This window comes from Oculina patagonica, chromosome 3 (assembly GCF_052425735.1).
Source record: "Oculina patagonica isolate OP01 chromosome 3, crgOcupat, whole genome shotgun sequence".
Lineage (NCBI taxonomy): Eukaryota > Metazoa > Cnidaria > Anthozoa > Scleractinia > Oculinidae > Oculina > Oculina patagonica.
The window spans coordinates 15,671,017-15,691,793 of record NC_135760.1 but is presented as its reverse complement, the minus strand read 5'-3'; the positions used below and the strand labels follow the sequence as shown (position 1 = coordinate 15,691,793).

The following is a 20,777-nucleotide window of genomic DNA, read 5'->3' as shown; positions in this document are numbered from 1 at the left end:
GTGCAGCATAGCTTTCTATCAATTAATTAACGTTCTACTTGCACACAGTGAACCCAAATTTGATGTGAAATTATTCCAGTGAGCTGATTGGCTGTAGATGTGATGGGAAAGATCTGCTGACTTTTTAAGTTTTCTATAAGCCTAATTTGTCTGTATTTTTAGAACACTGCAGGAAGATTTGTAGGAGACACAGTGGCCTAATGGTTAGCGCGCTGGACTCTGGATTGAGCGGTCTGGGTTATAATAATAATAATAGACTTTATTACTGTTTTAGGCAAAAAAGGTTTGAGCCTTGGCGGAGTTCACTGCGTAGTGTTCTTGGGCAAGACACTTTACTCTCACCGTGCCTCCGCTCTCCACCCAGGTGTATAAATTGGTACTGGCGAATTTAATGCTGGGGGGTAACCCTGTGATGGACTAGCATCCCATCCAGAGGGGAGTAGAAATACTCCTAGTCACTTAAGCCCGGGCTGCATGGGCCACTTGGCTCAACGCAGACTTTACCTTGCCTTTTTACAGGAAACGTTTACAAAATCTGGTCAACCATAGCTCTCAACCAATGACCAAGTGGACAGCAATTTTGCCAGTTATTGTAAAATTAAAGCATGGTAAATTTAAAGTGAATTACTCAATTTTTTTTTCGAAAATTACGTTGGGTCGTTCAATCTTTCGCCTGATGTATTCAGTTTCTATTCTGGCTCTTTTTCCAAAACTCACAATGGGATGCACGAGCACATTCTGAAATCTTCTTACCCAGACCTCGCACGGCTCGCTCCGCTCCCCGTTTTTTTCCAAGCTAACTAGGTGTAAATCTGTTTTTGCTTTCCGTTGTCTTCGATGGCGGATTTGCATTGGTCTATAATGGAAGAAACTAATGCTCCTCCGGACTTTTCCCAGCCATGGGAACTGAGCGATTGTTCTGATGATGGATGGTGGAAGGCGTCAAGTTCCACGTGCACAAAGCCGTTCTGTGTTTGGTGTTTGTGGTCAAGGGTCGTCTCAGGAATGTTGGAACAACGAAAAGGAAGTGAACGAGAAAGACTAGGAACGAAAGCACACCGCAGCCCGAGGACGCTTTTTCATTCCTAGTCTTTCTCGTTCACTCTTTTTGTTGATCCCTGGAGTCTTCCCTCGGAGGCTCAGCAACAGAGTTGCCTACAAGAAGGCTGGGCTAATGCAAGACACTTTATGGGCCCCCATTGTGACGTCATTTCACTAGGAATTTCAGGAGTTATTTCACGCTTTAACCTCGTACTAATGTATAACCAATCTGGAACGGCCTATAATTCTGAACAGAAAAACCAGCGATGCTAGATTAAAGATAAGTTCTTTTAATAAAAAATCTATTTTTTATAAATAATAAAAATATGATACATCACACTGAGCACATACATGTACGAACACTATTATTTTTTCATTTTCTCATTGAAAATCTGAACATTTTGTCCAGTTAAAACATCTGAAGGATTGTTACAATCATATGGTATTCAGAGTAAATAAGTTCACAAGTTTTGTTTTTACAAACAGTTGTTTTCTTGAGCCGACGTTTCTTTGCATAATTCAGCGGCCTTGTGCAGGTTGCTCGCCTCACTCTTTGTTGCCATGGTTACCGTACCAGTTGGCTTCGAATCATTCAAAACTTTCATCTTCAGTTCATTCTTGCTCAGCTTTGTGTGTTTGGAACATGATTTGCGTTTTCGTCTGAACAGTTTCTTTGCAGAGGAGAAGAATCCTCTCTGAAGAAAAAGATATGAAAAAACTTTTAATTAATGAATACCCCATGACTAGCCGAAGCAAATACTCGGTATTAAAGTACTGTTTAGATTCGACTGTTTAGATCGTTCTATTAGCCAAAGACCTGAGGCTGTGTCGTGGTCTTGCTAACTAATGTAGCTTGCGAAGAGCCTCGCTCTACACTTGAGGTACAGGGCGAAAAAAATCGAAGAACACGAACGCTTTTAGAGATCTTCCTTCCCAAACCGCGCCGCGGGACATCCCGCTTCCCGATTTTTTCTCTCTATGCCCTAGTAGTTTGTACATTGAACCCTTATCGAGAGGTCTGGCGGTTCTACATGAAAGATTGTGTTATTGGATTTCAAGTTCTTTGGTTGTTAAAAACACCTAACTATCACAGCGTGTCTCTCTACGGGTGGGAGGTAAGAAGCGGTAGCCGTCATTCCATGCTACTGATGGCAGCGTTCAAGCGCCAGTCAAGACGAGGAATCGCCCGCTTAGAAAAAACCTTACCCGCCTTCTCGGAAAACTAAAGAGTCGCGTGTCATGGCTTCATCATTCTCGTTCCCAGAGCCACTTGTACCTCTGAGCCGATGTAGCCTGGGGCGGCTTAGAGGGACCAGTGGCTCTTGGGACGAGAATAAGACTAACACGTGATTGTCTGTGATTTCTTTGGTTTGCACTGAGACCGACATTGCAAACGCTACTGTAGTGTTCTTTTCCTTTTACCTTCTTAACGATCCCCTTCAGTGCTCCATTATCTTCAAGAACTTCAATTTTCTCAGCAAGCTGCTGGTGCTCTCTGTTTCTTTCTATTTGTTCAGCAAGATTGTTCTTACAATGTTTAATCATTCTCCGAACCGTCTGCAGGGAAGGTCTGGTCTTTTTTGGCTCTTGATGTACCTCTATCGCGTCCATTATAAGTTCACTCGTATCCTGGACGAAAAACTGCAGGGGGAAAAGATTATTGGTTAGACACGATAGAAATAAACTAATGAACAGACAGCGTGTTTTCATTATAAAATGTCTTATTTCTTTATTTTTTTGCTTTTTTGTAAATCATACTAAAAAATTCCAATGCTAGATGGCCTGTGAGTCCTTACCAGTCACACATTTGGCGGAAGACCAATGAAAACACCTCTTTATCTATTATTTTGCATTGTTTTTGCGTAATCAGCCAATCTGATCCACATTAAAAGCTTCTAATCGTAGCCAATCCCAAGATTAAAGTTTGAATCCCCAAGTCTAACCTAACTATCCATTGTGAGTTCAGTTACGAAGTTAATGAAGTCGCTGCCTAAATAAGTAAAGATCGCGTGGCTCAACGAAAAAAAATTTCAATAGCTTTTTTAATAGCTTAGCCTCCCGAATAATCTTCGTATAACTGTTTTTTCGGAGGGAGGGGTAGTTTTCAGCCTGTTTGAGGTATCTTTCTATATCTTTTATATTCGAGTCACGTTGACGGCGCGCTTTACTCCTTTTCAAGAACGCGCTTTCTTAGCGCACTGTCACGCTAATGTGTACAATATACACGAGCGGCCATTCTCGTGGCTCTGGGAACGAAAATGACGAGCGGCGTTTCGGCCATACTTGGCCCATTCGATGATTCCCGCAGCCAAGGACCCTGGTCAGGAGAAGTAGAAAACTTTTTGATTCCAACTGTTAGAAATGGAAAAGCTACGAAAACGAGAATGTTTACCAAACTTAACGTACACTAACCTTGCCAGTTCCAACTTTTTTAAGACAGCTATTCTCCGCCAGCTTCTCCAATTCCACAGTGCACATTTTCAAGACCGTCCTTTCCTCCTGTTCAATTGTCTTGCAACGCAACATCAGCAAATCTACTGTCTTGTCCAACTCATCAACCTTCTCCTGTACGACTTTCTTTTCCTCCAAGCCTCGCGCGATTTGTTTCTTCAAGGCGCGGCTCTCAGCGGCTACAATTCTGTAACATGCGGTCCGCCTCTCCTCTCTGTGGAGATCTCGCATAGTGTCTTGCAGATTTGCGATAGCTGATTTCTTGGCTTGAATTCTGTTCAGCATTTCTTGCTTCCTTTCTCGTACTGCATCTGTAAGCACCGACAACTCTCCGGATTGAAAGTCTAGAGCTTCATGCACTTTGTTCAAGCTTTGCTGCAGCGAGTTTTCTTGTGCAAAGAGATCCTGGATTGCTCTCTCACGGGCAGCACGCTCTTCTAATAACATGTCAAGTTTAGTCAGGAGTGCGTTCCTCTCCTAGAAAACACAAACCATCTAGTTAGTTTCTCTTGAAGAAACACAATAAGGTTGTAACGGGGCCATTTTCAATGCTGTCTTGAATGACAATCCGAGTTAACTGGAAACACAATCTTGTATAATTAGACCTAATAATTCTTACAATTAAAGATTTTTTTCTTATGCATAACCTTGCATGACGGTAAATTTAATTTTAGCCTAGTTGCGTTTGGAAAAAAAGGATGGAAGCCTCGAGCCACGCGGCCGATACTGCGGGAGGTTATCCCGGTTTCTGTAGCATTAGGCGGCTAGGAATATTTCTACTCCCCCCTGAATAGGATGTTAGTCCACTGCAGGGTACCTCCCCCTCCCTAGCATTATTTTACCGGTAGGCCGTTCGTAATTGGATAAAAGCCTCGCGAAACGGGCTGTAGCCATTGAGAGCTATACGTTATATTTTCAGCCAATCAAATGATAAATGCATAAGACTTTTCCCGCCCTCGCCGGACACTGTTAACATCGTTTTTTATCCTAAATTTCGATTGGCTCATTTGCGCTCTTAACCGCTGTAGTAACTGGCTGTGTCCAATCATTTTGTCAGAAGACTTTCTTACTCACGCTTACCTCAGGTGTTGCAAACTCGTCGGACTGGGCACAAGGAGGAAACGGATAATTCTGGGGGACCGGGGCGGGCGTTGAATGTAACTCTGACCCAGGCTTTTCAATGAAACCTCCTCCCGGTAAATCAATCTTCCATGAATCATGGGATTGGGCATCGCTGAACTCTGAAGAAAAATAAGTAAATAGATGAATAAATAAATAAATAAATAATTAAATAAACAAACAAAGGAAAGAAGGAACGACCGACTGATCGATCAAATGAATAAATAAATAAAGTAATATATGTAACATTTCTCGCGCGTTAAAAATACAATGAATTTCACTTGCGCAAAGAATTTTATTTGTAAACAAATATTAAATAAACTTCCTCAACAATTGCCGATTTAGTCCAGTCAAAAGTAAGTAAAGAGACGGAATTTTGAAGTGACTGCGTTTTGATTGCTCGAAAAAAGCACGACTATAAATTGAAGAACTGTGATTCGCATTGATCTTTTTCACTTGGTGATAAATTTTACTGATTTTCACTTTTACTCTTTCCCCCATTAGAACTGAATTAATTACCCCAGAAGCCGGTTTATCATTATAGACTTCTGATTTCTTTGATGTAAATTCCAATCACTTAGCTTAGTTCTAATTCTTATTATTGTGGTAAAAGTTCCAAAAATAAAGAATCAATTTTAAATAAAACGGAGCACCTACCATTTTGTTGAGCTTGCTGAGGGAACATATTGCCTTCGTAAAACGGATCCCACATTTCTTGTTGAGGGAACATATCGCCTTCGGAAAACGGACCCCACATTTTCTTTCTGAAGTAAAAAAAAGGAACGTGTCATAAGCTTAGATGAAAGACCAATCTGGTATTTCCGGTTTTCTTTTAGAGTCAAATAAACAAACAAGAAACAAATTTAACAAAAAAGGCGCGCGAAAATAATTTTCGGCGCGCTTACATAAACTTTCGTACCTCGTTATATCTGGGTGACGACTTTTCTTTGAAAACGTTCAAGTTTTTGTTACAAATAGCTTTCACAAGCTAAATCGTAAATCCGATTGCCTTTTATATAAAAATTCCGCACAATAAAACTCGCCTCTAGCTCTCAAGAAACCACAACAGATTTTCACGCTACTCGAGCTTGATTCACTGGAGTGTAAACACTTGCAGTTGCTATAGTGATGCTACTTGACATCTGTGATGTCAGCTGCGCGCGTCATTCACGCGTACAATCTTTAACGGAATACTCTTGATTCCTGACAAAACTGAAATTATTTCTCTCTTATAATTACAGGGCTACTTTGGATTAATTATTTGTGAGTGAATTTTTCAAATTAAGAAGGCTGTATAAAATTCTTGAGTACGTCGATTGTTTGTTTGCCTGTACGCGCGCAAAGCAGGCTCTTGTATAAAACTGCTTCATCAACATTTCCGTTTTCGTAGCGTTATATATTGCCCTCAGAGCTTTCTTTGTCCTTCAGTCCGCCTCTTTAGCTTTAGGCTTCACTTGAACTAGACATTTACCCATTTCACGTCCGGATTTCAGGCTAAATGCCTGAAAAAAAATTCCCTATTGGGACTAAAAAATACTTACTGGTTCCTGGTTTGAACGCGTATCTGCACCTTCTCACGGGGTTTAAAATTCGGTACTTAATCATGCTGTCCATCTATTGCCCACGCCAGAGTAAATCGGTAAATTGTGCCTCAGAGACGATAATAAACAGTCTAAATTTGCAAAGTACCTAAATGTGAAATAAAAAGGTAGCTTTTTGTCTCGGCGTTCGACATACGTGAACATGCGATGATCTGTGATTGCGCGGCCTCATCTTGAAATAGAGTCAATGCGCAAGTAGGAAATGGGTACGGTATTCGCTTTCACAAATTATTTTGTATTACAGACTTCAACATACGACCCATGATTTGAGTTTCCTGTCAAGTCAATCGTTTGGATAGGTAAGTGGTTTCTTTTGGACGAAGCTGTCATGAAATTACTCAGTGAAATAAATGAAATAACGGTCCTTTATAAAAACGAGTTCAGAAAGTCGGCAAAATCTTTGATTTCGCCAATGCAACGGCATTTGCTTGCTGACTTGTGATAACAGGTCAAACATGTTTTGATCTCCGACGACGTCCAAGACTTGTGGGACATGTAGTTTGCCAGGCCTGAACTAAGTTGTCGGTAGCGGAGAAAACTCGATTTCAAATCTTCACAAAGTCTAGATTGTTGCGAAGCACTATTCGCACCTGATGAAATTATAAGTCTGCTGATTTTAGCCCATATTATCTAGTCTAGCAGAGTATGCAATCGCAGTCGAAACTCCCATAAGAAAAACTTACTACGCTGACTATATTCCCAAGGAATTTCAGAGGTGGCCGAGTGGTAATCGCGGCGCGCAGCGAGGACAACGAAGTCATCATGGGTCGAGGGTTCGAATCACACTTTACAGGGGTTATTCTAGAACTGGCCCCGGGTGGAGATTTGAGTCTAAGACCAAGGAGTTACTTTCGAACAGGCTTGTGGGGGCCGAGAGATTCCTCCCCAGAGATACCGTTTTGATTTTTTTCTTTGGTTATTTCTGATTTTACCAATCTTTTTTTTCCTTTCTTTTACTTTTTTAGTTTTTTTTTCTTAGCGTTCGGCGTTTTTTTCAGTTCGTCCCAGAAACCGTTGTTTGCTGAAAGAATATTTTTCTTTGCACTATCTTTTTAAAATTCCCGCCATATTTGACCGCTGTTTTCTTGACTGACTGGTTGGGTAGACAATACCCCCGAGGAATGTCACGTGCTGTATTGAACGTATTCGCGAACAAGATGGCGGACAGTCGAGAGCTCGATCCAATTTTTCCAGGAAGAAATGAGGGCTGTTTTCACGCGAGCAGAGGTTTCAGATGATTATTTTGATTTAAAACAAGCCAAAGTTTTAATTCTACTGTTCAAACGTAGAAAACATTGATCAAACAGGCTAAAATATGTTAATACGTATGTCTATTTTTGCCAGGTCCATTTCGCTTCGTTCTGCTCATCTTTACGTGCATGTTGACATTCGGATCGTACTTTTGTTTTGATATGCCAAGGTAGGTTCCTTTGTTAATGCTACAAGCGTCAGATATTTGCAGGCAAAACGGTGTATCGAATTATTTAACCTGCAATATTTTAAACTCATTTTTACATCGCATGATATATTTTTCTGTGTTGCAGTGTATTACAAGCAACATTTACAGCGGTGAGTGTCTTATGTGTATTTTGAGGAACATGTGGAATACAGATTATGCACTCTCTTGTTACAACGTGGAAATCACATCTAGAGCTGACTTTATGCTATGAACTAAACTGAATGCTGGTTTCAAGCCCTTTCTTAGGAATGTAATCGAATAATAATGTGACATTCATACTTCCTGTGCACAAGCAGTGGAATTACATGTACTAGTACTAGTAATCTAAATGAAAGCAGGTTTAGTAAAAACGTAAAAGCGCGCAAATGTCAAATAAAGGTACAAAACCAAGGGAATAGTCTTGTAACGACTTGATTTCATCTACCGGAGCACATGCTGCTGTCCTCGTTAGGAAGTAACAGCCTGCATAGGTTTCACATCATGACCCAGCATGACAACCTATATGCCCTGTCCTCTAGCCTCTGTACAGCTGCCTGTTGTCTGGTTTTGTAAGGAAAGCAGGCCGCGGTATGCAGCCTACCAGGGATGTAGCTAAGAAAACTCCCGGGGGGGGGGGGGCACTTCCTATAAATGGGCTAATGGGGATGTGCCGCTGGATGGGGTCGCATTTTCACGACTGGACTGACTATAATGGGGTCGCCATTTCAAGGATTTTTTATAGGGTGACTAGAATGGGGTCACACTTTTCCAGGATTTTGAGGTACGAAAATCTGGCAAGTTGTGATTTATGAACGGAAATATTCGCCGAAAAAATGTTACCGTATTTATTGCTGTTGTTCAATATTTGACAAACAGCTCCCAGAAAGTGTAATTGGGGTCTTGAAAATTAAATTTACCAAAAGTGACTAAGATGGGGTCTAATTGGCCATAGAATAAGACTATAATGGGGTAGGGGTTCTAAGAGGCCAGCGGCACATACCCAACAAAAATTTACCCAAGTACCCCCCCCCTTCCCCCGGGAGAAAACTAAGGCGGCTCATCAACAAGACAGCTGACTTTTCTGGCCTTGGCAGCTCTAAAAGTTTACCTAAGTCTTTGTTTTCATGTGAAATTTCAGCTGGATTTAAGTTCTATTTCAGCCGGTTAAATTAGGCGGCATCTCGCCCTTAGCGACATCCCTGGCCTAGTGTGGTCAAATTATTGGAAGGGTGCTGCATTGTCTTTGCTCAGTCTGCTTTTAGTTATAGACTACTGTCTGTTTTTTTTTTAGCCATTACATCCCAATAGCACAGGAAACTGTACGACTGTTGATGGAGAGCCAGCTGAGCTTGTGCATGTTAATGGAACTCACTGTAAGAGTGGCTTGGAATTGTCTGAAACAGAGTATAATCTTCTTTATGCCATATATGCCTGGACGTGAGTAAAAACAAAATAATTTTGTTATGTGTATATGTTGTGGTGCAATTTTACCCTTGGTACAATCTGGTATTTTACTTTGTTCTACTTTAAATACTTTTTTTCAGAAATGCCATAGTTGTTGTACTTGCTGGGTTTCTAATTGACAAGTTGGGCAATCCAAGTAAGTATATAACTGTGATTTTTTTGGTTGCATGGTAGCAATTTTTCTTTTGATTTATAGTGCAATACTATCACAGGGCAAGTTGCATAACTGATAAGGACCATATCATTTGTACATGTAACACCTCTCCTCCCTCCCCCCCCCCCCCCCAAAAAAAAGGTCCCACAAATTCAGTCTTCCTGCTCCATTCCATCTGAACTTGTCTGCTCATCTCCCAGGCCATTGTAACTTGCATCTTGTCATTCCAAGTTACTGATCAGTGTGCATTTTCATTTGCTTTGTTTACACTGTGTACCGGTAGTTGGAGCCATGATATTTTCATCCATGTGTCTGGCTGGAACATCTGTATTTGCCATTGGCCTGTACTTCAAGGGAACATCCACTATGTTCCCACTTTTCTTATTAGGAAGAATACTCTTTGGGTGAGTTACAGCTGTAGAGTGCATGTCCTTGAAATGGTGTTGTAGTTGTTAGTTGCAGTGGGCGAATGGTTAGTGCATTTAATTCTGGATTGAACAGTCCAAGGTCAATTCCTGTTTAGGGTCATTTTTGATTTAAATTCTTCGGCAAGACACTTTTCTCTCACAGTGCCTCTCTTTAACTGGAGTATAAACAGTCACCAGAAAACTGTTGGAGCAACCTGACAAAATTACTTTGGGAGGGGAGGAGCTGCAGTGGACTACAATCCCAGCCAGGGGGAGTAGCAATTTTCCTATTTATTTTATTGAGTTTAGTCCTAGTTACTCCCTTCTGCTTCCCACTGCCCAGTATTTATTTGCTAGCACCCATTAATACATCTGGGTGGAGAGAAGCACTGTGAAAGTAAAGTGTCTTGTGAAAGAAAAGAACATCATGACCCTGGCAAGCAGTTGAAATGGACTGCTTGATCCAGAGTCCAGCGTGTAGGTCACTCAAAAGACATGTTATTATCCAACTAAATGTAGAAGAGTACAAATTATTTTTAATTTCTTCTCATCTTATCGTTATTGACTATACATAACATAAGAAACCAGCTCTATCAAGAGCAGAGCTCTGGATAAACAATGCAAAAGTCATTTTCAAACAGGGATATTACCACTGGTGATAAAAATATATATAGAGGATATTACACGACGGCGCGAAGATATGAATTTTATTTTTCGAGTGGTAAAGCAATATTTTACGAATGAGCGCAGCGAATGAGTAAAATATTGCTTTTACCACAAGAAAATAAAATTCATATCTTCAAGCCACTGTATAATTTTCTTTTTATTATATAGACAAAAATCATGCATGAAGTAAAAATTAAAACATTTTTATTAATCAAAAGCTTAAACACGAGCGACGGCTAAATATAACAATTGAGCAAATTGCCAAACTGAAAGGCAAAATTTCGCGAACTGAAGCTTTCAGAAGATGTATAACGTAAATGTAAAAACAGTCTGTTTATTAGCTTTCATCAATGTCACTGACAATAAATAAATCGCCATTTTGAAACCTGTTTCTGCTCAAACTCACCGCTTTAATTTTCTACTGATTTCTGATCGCGAAGTCTTGCAGTTCGGCGGCTGGAATTTCTTGATTTTCCCTCTCTTCGTCTGACTTTCCACAAGGAAGAAGCACTTTTAAATAATTTCAAGTCATAACAAGTTTTCTTCTTCGTGTTAGCATTTTCCTGCTCCTTAGTGAGGCATTTATTTTGGCTTCAGTGAACTTTACGAATCGATCTCGATAGCTCGCCATTTCCAACCGGCTTTGACAGCTTTGCACAAACAACCGTGCAAAGGCGGGAAATGACGTCATCGATATCCTCACTAGTGAGGATATGGAAAATACGCCACTACAGTCCTGAATGCAGTTTCGTATGAATTTTACGAGTGGTCTATTTTCCAGTAAAACACTAGCGGCTATATAATAAACCAGTATATTTTTTTACTGATATATGGTATTAATTTTTGTTCACAGATCTGGAAATGGTTCTTTAACAAGTAAGTGGTTAAAGTCAATAATTCAACACATTGCATAGTATGTAGTTGATTACGAGAGAGTCTGACTTTCTGAAAACTGTTTAAATATGAATTAGAAAACTGCTTTTTCCCATAGTTGTTCAAAACAGAATATCAGCCATGTGGTTCAAAGGAAAGGAACTTGCATTTGCTTTTGGATGTATTCTGGCATTTTCAAGACTTGTAAGTTCATAATTGCCATTTTATTCAGTCATCTTTTAGTATGAAAGCACTGTGTTAGTAATATCTTCACCAAGTGAGAAGGTGGCAATGCAGTTAATAAATATTTCTCCTTTTCTTTCTATTCTAGGGTAGTGTGTTAAACTTCTTTCTGACAGAAAGCTTTCACGAAAAGTATGGTCTTCAGTGGACCTTATGGGGAGGTAATGAATGACTGTCAATAAAAAGGTCAAATGAATACAATGATTCCGCAACTGCATTTAACATTATGGTACATGTTCATTTCTTTGCTGTCCCCTCTGAAACAACAACATGAAGTGACTTAAGTCTGCTATTTATTGGAGATTGTGATCTTTGACAACTAGGTCTAAGTTGGCACCCTCATTGATGCTGTGGTTTGCACACAAGGCTAAAGTTTTTTTTGTACACATTGCATCAAACCTCGATACTGCATTTTGTCAATGTTTTTTTGGTCAAGAAACCTTTCAAATGCTTATGAAAAATTACTTTAAAAAGCTCTGTACTTTAACATCCTCCAGTTCATTAAAAGCACTGTTTTAAAATTTCTGTTCATTCAGGAGCCATTCTTTGTGGGTTTGGTGTGCTGTGTGCAGTTATTGCATCATCACTGGATGTCATTGGACTGAAGCAGTTGAACAAGGTATCCTACTTTAGTTATAAGCAAGAACGAGAACCAACAACAAACTCAACCCACATATGACATCGGGTCCGGGAATCGAACTCGGGGCACATTGGTGGGATGCAAGCGCTCTCACTACTGCGTCATACCTGCTCCCCTTTAAAGCACTTGCTAGGAGTCAGAACAGGACTTGAACCCACAACCTCCAGTTTTTTTACGTTCCTTACTATCCACTCAGCCATGAAATAAAAAAGATGTTTCTCAGTGGTAACTCTTTTTTTCTTCTCACAGACAACAGAGATGGAAATTGAATCAAAAAAAATGGTAAGCAATTTTTGAAACTGAGGTTCCAATGTATGTTGCTGTTTTGGTTTTAAATTTAAACAATTAATATGCTCATATTTATTTATTTATTTATTTATTTATTTTTTATGCACAAAAAGCTAATACCATTTTAATTCCCGAGACAAATTTAAACCACGACAATAGCCCAATTTCGATATTTTAAAATTATGGGTTTTATTATTCAGCCTAAAACAATAGACATCACTACGAGACTCCGGGGAATAAACCCCACAAACTCTATAGTTTGGTCCCCGGAGCCTCGTCCTGAGGTCTATTGTTTTAGGCTGAATTTTAATATATCGAAATTGGGCTATTAAAATAAAATTATCTTGCCTAGACAAGGTTTTAATGATGAATAATAATTTCTTTTTGGGGGGGGTTCTATTCACCACTGAGAAGCATTTATTTTCTGCTGCCGATTTTGATTCGTTTGATCAATCTGAAACCCATAAGCAAGATGAAACAGACATCAAAAAGATGCAAAATTAATCCTCAACTTTATTAAGGTGAAATGGCACATCACACATGGCTGTAATTCTCAGATTCTGAATGCATATATCATTTCAGAGAATAACAGATATCAAGTACTTCTCAGCATCTTTTTGGCTTCTGGCATTCTGCCTCATGTTCTTTTACATTGGAGTCTTCCCATTTATTTCTGATGCCAGGTAAGCATAGTATTCTTACACTGGGTTGGCTTGTATTTTTCGTTGTTTGCCTCCTACAAAGGACTGCTTTTTGACTGACTAACTGACCAAAGGACTGAATGACTGACTGAAGGACTGATTGACTGACTGACTGACTGACTGACTGAGTGTCTGACCGACCAACTGACTGACTAACAGACAGAAAGACTGGCTGACGGATGGATGGCAGACGGACTGACTGACAAATGGACAGACAGACAGACTGACTGACTAATTGACAGACAGACTGACTGACTGGCTGATGGATGGATGGACTGAGGTGAAGTGAGTGTAGTGAATACTTTATTTACCCTCGGATTGTAGAGTAGCTTTTAACATAGCTAATATCTCCGAGCATTTCAACAGTACAACGGCACAATGGGCAAAGACCAGACCACACACCGGGAACTTCGTGCCCTACTCTGAATGACTGACTGAGAGCCTTTTTAGTTGTGTCTTTGCTGATTTAATTAAGTTACAATTAAATTACTTATCAATGAATAAATATTTTGTTTACAGCAAATTCATTTATGTGAACTACAATGAGACATTTCACTTTACCAAGAAAGAGTCTTCCTACATCGCTGGCAGTGTGTACATGGTGTCCATGATATTTGGTCCTACAATGGGCTTGTTTGTAGTAAGTGAAATAAAAAAGATCATATCTGTAACAAGAATAGAATCTCTTATTATGACTGAATTAGGTTATATACATGTAAGCAAATTTGTAAATTGCAAGAAAATGAATGTGATTCAGAGTTGTCATTATTCACTTGCTGCACCTTTCAATATAAAGCAAACTCTGTCAATTAACGGTTATGTTTTTTGCTGCCATCAGTCATCAACCCTCCAAGTTTATTTTTTTTCTTAGTGGCCATTTGGCCGAAGACTGTTCAAGTTTGGTCGCTAAATTAAGCTCACGCTTTCATTCCTTTCCTAATTTTAGTCGCCAGGCTGGCGACTTCGGTTCCAATTTAGTCGCCAGTTCCGAAATTCTAGTTGCCATTGCAGCTTAAATGGTCTTAACTTGGAGGGTTGAATCATCTATGTGGACCTCTCAGAAAACAAGTTCACTTTAACCAGTTCAAAAGCTCATGTCTGTTGGTTGTGATTGGTAGATTTTGATCCATAGTGATTTTGTGTTTCTGTTTTTCAAGGTTTATGTCATAATAGTGATTGAGGGCGGTGAAAAATGCAATATTGTTAGTTTGGGCTTTGAACTTCAGAGAGTGTATTGAAAGGTGCAACAGTTTTTAATACAGAAAGCTATAACTAAAATAAAGAAGAATTGAAGGGTTCGATTCAAAAAGGGGGGGCACTGATTTTGGCCAAAAAAAGAACCACAACCAAACAACTCCAAATTTCGCATGTGAATTTGTTTATAAATAATAATAATGGATTGATGTGTGTAGAGAATGAACTCAGAAAAAATTCTGAGTTCACAGATGGGACGTTTATGTATGCGAAACATTGTACTGTATTTATTGTCCCTGGTTTTTGCTCCGTTTTACAGGAATAACGTATGCAGAAAGCTCAGTTTTTAAAGTCGGCATTTTAAGAAGTCTCTTTGTTCCCTTTGAACAAAGAAAGTACTATAAAAGATGCCGACTGGAAAAGCTTAGTTTTTACATGAGTAATTTCTCAGAAACAGAGCAAATACCACGGAAAATAATTTCATTACAATGTTTCACTTATGTCAACAAACCCGCACACGAATTTTGGAGTTGTTTTGGCAATGTTCATTTCAAGGCAAAATCACGGCCACCCTTTTTGCACCGAGCCCTTCAATTGTTTTATGTATTAGTTACATCTGTAATAAAATATTTTCTATGTATTATTTTTTCTACAGGATAAGTTTGGAAGGCGAGGGATTCTTATATTTCTTTGTGCAATCTTGACAATACCCGTGTATGGATTTTTGGCATTTGCACCAAATGTTCATCCTCTTGTTCCAACCATCTGGCTTGGCTTCACCTACTCTATAGCTGCTGTAAGTTACAGGCTAAATGCATTATTAGCCCTTTTCCAACTTCCGTACTGTTGTTTAACCAGGCCAATGATTTGTTTGGGGTGATATTGTCCTTCAGTTGAGCTAGCCATGTCATACTATGAACCAAGTGGGGGAGAGGTAAGGGGACTAAATACAGTTTCAGGCAGGGTGGTGCCACTTTCCTTTTTCCTTTTTTTTTTTTTTTGCTATACAAGGAATTACAAAACTTGATACAACTGGAATTACAAAACTGGTGCTTAAAACTATTTCATCTTTTAAATTTCATTTAAAATCAAAATTAATGGAGGAGTTTTTAACATAGATTAATTAGGAGTAATTCATTTTATCCAAATTTTTATCATTGTAATTTAAATTTTATCATTGTTATGTTTATCATTGTAATGTTTATCATTGTAATTTTTTATAATTTTAAAATTGTAATTTCTACTGTAATTTATTGTCACTGAAAAGCTCCGTAAGGGGAGTGTCAAATTAAAGTATTGTTTTCTAATAATTTTAACTACATGTAAGTTACAAAGAAAAACTGGTGGGGGGGGGGGGGGACCAGGGGAAAAAACTAGAAAAAGCTTATGCATGATTCAGCCTCCCCAACTAAACTAAGGGACGCAGCATTATTTTTTTGGAGGGCGGGGGGTATGAAAAATACTGAAAAAAATTGTTTTGCAGGGTCTAGAAAGACAAAATAAATTGTTTGCAAACATGAAATGTATGACAAAATATAGTTTGCTTTTCAAAAAAAAAATGTTTGCAGAGGTGCATAAACTAAAAAAAAGTTTGCAGAGGAAAATTTTTCATACCCCCCTCCAAGTAAATAATGGTCCATCCCTAAGTTGACTGCAAAAATTTAATAAGCACGTAAGTTAGTTAGTTACAGGCATAAAGTGCTAAATAAATTTTAAAAAAAGATCCTATGTTAGGCAATTTATATTAGTGTTCATTTCAAGCTATTGTTCATTTTTGTCTAATACAGGCAGCAATATTTTGATACCCTCCCTAAGATAATAAACCACATTGCAATCAGAATATATTCTTTTCTTTTTTTTTTGCTTAGCAGTTTCATTACACCTATAAGCACTACAAAGTAAATTAAAAGCTAAATAACGTTTTTCTGTTGTTTTCCTGTAGGCATCCCTTTGGCCATCTTTCCCTCTTATTGTGGAACAGGCAACTGTTGGTAAGTGTGACAGTTGAGTACAAACTGATTCGTCCCCACATGGGGTTGTGGGGGGGGGGGGGTGGTACTCAAGTTCAAATCCTTACCCTTTCTCATATGCCAATTCTGACAGAAATGGCAATCATTTAATATGCCTTCCACATAAAATGGTTACCCTTTCAGACACCTACAATAAAACAGAAATACTGCATACCCTTTTCCATTATTCACTTGTTAGGTGTGTCTGTTTTTGATATTTTAAAAGGCCCTTCTAAATACCTGAATGATGTTTTCCCTAACCTTTCCTATACTTCAACTCAAAGATCCTTACCCTTTTATATACAGGGCTGCAAATAACAGTCGGTCATCAGACATTGGCCAGCCAAAATTTGCTAATGTCTGACGAAATCCCAATTGTGGTCGGACATAATGTCCGGACAATTTTTTGATCATAAATCATTTTACAGCAACTATGAATGAAAGTCTGTCCGACCACAATTTTGTTTTGTCCGACCAAGATGGTGTCTTAGTAGGACATATGTCCGACAAGTGAAAAAAATTATTTGTAGCCCTGTATATACCTCCAGCCTGGAAAAGGTAGCCTTTCCAGGTAGAGCCTCCTGTTTATTGTCCACTTTGGGTGTACTCCCCACTCCCCCTTGGTTTCCTTATTAAGGAAACAGTATTTTATACACACCTTGGCCTTTATTGGGATTGACTTCCAAGAGATGTTTATAATTAGCCTTTTTTTCCTTATGGGAAGATGTCCTATTCTAACTGTATTGTTTTTGCTCCTCAAGGAACTGCTCTGGGGTTAACAACTTCCATTCAGATGATTGGTATGGGAATAGCAAACATCATTGTTGGAAAAATGCTTGATCTTATAAAGTAAGTGTCTTTACTTACATGTAGTCCTGGACTTTCACTGTCTTTTGTCTTAAAGTAGCAATGTCATGACAGCCGTATATTGTCATTTTTTTGATTTCTTTTAAATTGAAGGAAACCTCAAAATAATAGTTTTCTAACATAGAAAAACATTAAAGGAGTTTAAAAGACAAAAATAACCAAGAATGGTTTCGATGTAGCTCCTTTAAAGGTCAAATGCAACAAAACATGACCTTCTTTGATTTTAAGTTAAAATAACAAAAGGAAAATACTGCTATAATCAAAAAAGTTCTGAACAATACTCAGTTTCGAACCATGAGAGGTGAAGTGTTAACTTAACTTTTTTTTCATTTTTTCCAGATCTAACAAGTGGAAGTATGTTATGATTTTTCTTTTGGCCAACACCTTAGCCTGTGTTACCTTTGCTATTTTGGTAAACATCAATGACAGAAGAAAGGTAAACTCAACAAATAAATTTTGTAATCATCAAACTGCCAAACATTGACTTCAGAAATAAATGAACTGTTCACCAATGATCAGATAATGCATTTGTTGTGGTTCAATTTTACCCTTGACACAAATTGGTATTTCCCTTTGTTCTGGTGTGTGGTAAGATCATTATAAATAAGAATAAAAAACAAAGGGAAATTCCAGATTGTACCAAGAGTAAAATTGAGCCACAAATAATAAACCAGTACAATATTACATTACATTGTGCCAATCATGGAATTTTTCCAGTTTTATTCAAACAGTAATGTTGTAGCCAGGGTTGTTGCTAAGGGCTGGGTGCTGGCTAATTTCACCGGCTGAATTTTTTTTAGAGAACTTAAAATCGGGCTGAAATTTCACATGGAAACAAAGACTTAGATAAACTTTTAGAGCTGCCAAGGCCAGAAAAGCTAGCTGGGCTTGTTGATGAGCCAGCTTAGTGTTTTCTTAGCTGCATCCCTGGTTGTAGCCGTGTAAGGACTGTGTTGATGTGACCTTATAAAGTATCCTTCATGTTGCTGACCTTCAGGGATTAAATTATTTAAGTATTCTAAAGCCATGTAATTTATTCAACGAGTTTCTTGGAAAGGATTGCTTATGAATTTATATTGGCTGTCCTAAAGTAATCCTAAAGTAATAGTTGTTCAAAAGTTGCAGCCCCCAGTAATTCTAAGGACTAGGAACAGCATCCCCGGGGGGGGGGGGGGGCACTCAAAAAAGTTTTATACGGGGAGGCTCCGCCCCAAGCTCTTACCCCTTGCCCTTTTATATACCATTTTGACAGAAAATGTGCCCCTTTCGTTTACCTTTTACTGAAAAAAGGTACCCCTTTCATATACCTAAAAGACATGGCATAGACTTAGAACAGGACGTTTTCTTGTCATTTTCATGTAGCGCTTATTAAATTAAAATAATACAGCAATAAAGTGCGTCTGTTCGAAATATTTTGATTTAAGGCCCTTTTAAAAACCTAAATGACGGATTTTCATACCCTTTCATATACCTAAACTTGTGAAATCCCTACCCTTTTATATACCTGAAGCCTGAAAAAGGTACCCCTTTTCGGGGCGGAGCCTCCCCGTATAGGCCATTATATGGAGTACCCCCCCGGGACAGCATCAGCCTAGAGCCCTTCCAATCTGCCAACCAATTACATGTAGCTGGCCTTATAGAATGTTGAAATTTGAGTGTAAACATGTTTGTCCTTTGTTGTACCTACAATAGGGTGGTGTTCTGAATCGTTCACCGAGAAAAAAGAAGGATGACGCATTAATAGATGGACCAGCCAACACTTATGGCTCAATCTCGACAACAGGATACACCAATAAAGATGCACTTCTTTACGACTCCTCAACATCTATCAATTAATGTGATATGGATTTCTGTCATAAGCATTGCTTTTAGCAAACTTATTTCAAGTTCTTTTAGTATTTTTAAAGATTATTCATTTTTACCTAGATCTTTATATAGAAGAAGACTGATTTTGACTTTGAATAGTGAAGAATCATTCAGTGTAACCATTCCATTCAAGTCTTTCAAACTTCTCTTCAGGGTCTAAAAAGTGTTGTGCCCTCTGTTTTTCAGATTTTTAGGACACACATTTGAACAGAATACAGTCAAACCTATAAAAAGAGGACATCCTCTGGGAATTATTATTATTATTTTAATACAGTTTTGACTGTATCTAGTCCATAGTGTTTTTTATATGTTTTATCTGTTTCATGCTATATTGCACGTTTCACTAAATTTGGAAAGCCATTTAAGGGGTGCAGGCTGTAATTTCATGAGTGATATTAGAAATTTAAGGGAAAATTGCACGGTAAAATTTAGACAGAATTTTTTGCAATTTTATGATAACTTTAGAAATTATTTTAATATAAGATGTCTAACTAAGATATCTATTATAAAATCCAGAAAGAAAAAACAGAAAGAAAAGCCAGAAAACTGAAGGGTTAATATTATTTTATTACATTTATTCATAATGATAAATTATTTTACGTTAAATTTTCAAAAGCTTTGATTTCACCTACACAGAAGGCTGAGGGTGAAGAGTTATTAATAGTTGTGCCATTGTGCCATGTTTACAAGTTTTACACTGTAAAATATGATTTTTTTAGAGTAACCAAACTTCAAGTTAAACATTGATGAATTCAAAACCAAGTCACAAGAAGTGTGTGTAACAACTTTTACAAAAACTGCAGAAGAAAGCATTGTGACATATGGTATTTCATCTGTAATATCGTGAGTCACGTTTTAACATTTTTTTAATAAGTAATACATAGCTTAGATATAATGTGCTCTTTGCTGTTAGTTTTATTATTTCAAGATGAAATATTTTGGATTTAAACTCCATCCAGGTTGCTTTTACCTAATCCCGCTGAGGTAAAATCAAACCAGAAAGTGACCTGTTTCTTTAGGGGAAGAGGGCAAAATTTGCCCTAACCAGGTCACTTTCTGCATATATACACTGACACAAACAAACTGATGGGTAATATTCAACCTCAGCTTCAATACCTTTTTCGCATGCTTAGGTTGTGTAAAAAATGTTTTATAACTAGGTTGTTATTTGTAATTGTGTTGGTTGTTCTGTAAAGCTCTGTAGCTTTCTACTGTGCAGCACACTTTCAAAACATTGAAACAGCTCAGAGTTCAGGAATATGTAAGGCTTTGCTATCAAGCAAAACAATGGCTAAATTTACATTTTTAAAAATGATTGTTTATTTAGTCAAATAAAATTTTGTCTAGAACTATGAGGTTATAACATTAAAAAATAATTAATTTGTCTAAATTGTCAGAATATACTGAATAAACTACAAAGTGTTGAAAATAATTTTGAATTTCAGCTACAAATCATCAATTTTCTTGTTAGAATCAAGTTGCACTTTCAGGCCAGGTTGTTCAAAAGCTGATTAATTTTAATCCAGGATTAAAAGTTTATCACGTTTTGTTTTTGTTGTTGTTTTTTAGGTCCATTCAAATTATCATTTTTTAAGTAACAGTAACCATTGTCCAAAGTAAAAAAATTACATTTGGCAAAAACAACTGAGAGGAAATTATGTCATCGCTAACTTACAAACCTGAATTTGACATTGATAGAATTGAACAACCAGACCGGCCATCTTTTACAACTACTTTGATGTTTATTAAGGTTGC

The 20,777-nt window shown here is 38.0% G+C and overlaps 2 protein-coding genes across 4 annotated transcripts; one reads left to right on the top strand and one right to left on the bottom strand.

The window, feature by feature from the left end:
* Positions 1–1,406: 1,406 nt before the first annotated feature.
* On the bottom strand, positions 1,407–6,332 carry LOC144646933 (uncharacterized). 3 transcript variants are annotated; one of them, XM_078506648.1, is made up of 6 exons: positions 6,150–6,332; positions 5,269–5,375; positions 4,573–4,733; positions 3,454–3,969; positions 2,464–2,682; positions 1,407–1,736 (listed from the first exon to the last, which is right to left on the bottom strand). In XM_078506648.1, the coding sequence occupies exons 2-6, from the start codon at positions 5,366–5,368 to the stop codon at positions 1,518–1,520; spliced, it is 1,215 nt and encodes a 404-aa protein (XP_078362774.1). In that variant the 5' UTR covers positions 5,369–5,375; positions 6,150–6,332; the 3' UTR covers positions 1,407–1,517. The 3 variants fall into 3 exon arrangements, with proteins under 3 accessions (XP_078362774.1, XP_078362775.1, XP_078362773.1); XM_078506649.1 differs by having other exon boundaries at positions 6,153–6,332; XM_078506647.1 differs by lacking the exon at positions 6,150–6,332 and adding an exon at positions 5,531–5,697.
* A 985-nt stretch (positions 6,333–7,317) lies between these two features.
* LOC144646930 (lysosomal dipeptide transporter MFSD1-like) lies at positions 7,318–20,334 on the top strand. The gene is made up of 18 exons (XM_078506644.1): positions 7,318–7,439; positions 7,557–7,632; positions 7,757–7,781; positions 8,942–9,087; positions 9,195–9,250; positions 9,552–9,672; positions 11,195–11,217; positions 11,333–11,418; positions 11,546–11,618; positions 11,994–12,076; positions 12,347–12,379; positions 12,968–13,068; positions 13,606–13,726; positions 14,936–15,076; positions 16,223–16,271; positions 17,051–17,138; positions 17,496–17,592; positions 18,849–20,334. Exons 1-18 carry the CDS (start codon positions 7,334–7,336, stop codon positions 18,990–18,992), a joined length of 1,569 nt encoding a protein of 522 aa, XP_078362770.1. The 5' UTR covers positions 7,318–7,333; the 3' UTR covers positions 18,993–20,334.
* Positions 20,335–20,777: the final 443 nt, after the last annotated feature.

Bases quoted from the DNA above. Each gene is read 5' to 3' on its own strand.
- LOC144646933 (XM_078506648.1), bottom strand. From the start codon at position 5,368: ATGTGGGGTCCGTTTTCCGAAGGCGATATGTTCCCTCAACAAGAAATG. The intron at 3,970-4,572 runs GTAAGCGTGAGT...TGTGTTTTCTAG, and splicing joins ACGAGTTTGCAACACCTGAG to GAGAGGAACGCACTCCTGAC. The intron at 2,683-3,453 runs GTTAGTGTACGT...TTCCCCCTGCAG, and splicing joins AAAAAGTTGGAACTGGCAAG to TTTTTCGTCCAGGATACGAG.
- LOC144646930 (XM_078506644.1), top strand. From the start codon at position 7,334: ATGTCACGTGCTGTATTGAACGTATTCGCGAACAAGATGGCGGACAGT. The intron at 11,419-11,545 runs GTAAGTTCATAA...TTTCTATTCTAG, and splicing joins TTCTGGCATTTTCAAGACTT to GGTAGTGTGTTAAACTTCTT. The intron at 17,593-18,848 runs GTAAACTCAACA...TACCTACAATAG, and splicing joins ACATCAATGACAGAAGAAAG to GGTGGTGTTCTGAATCGTTC.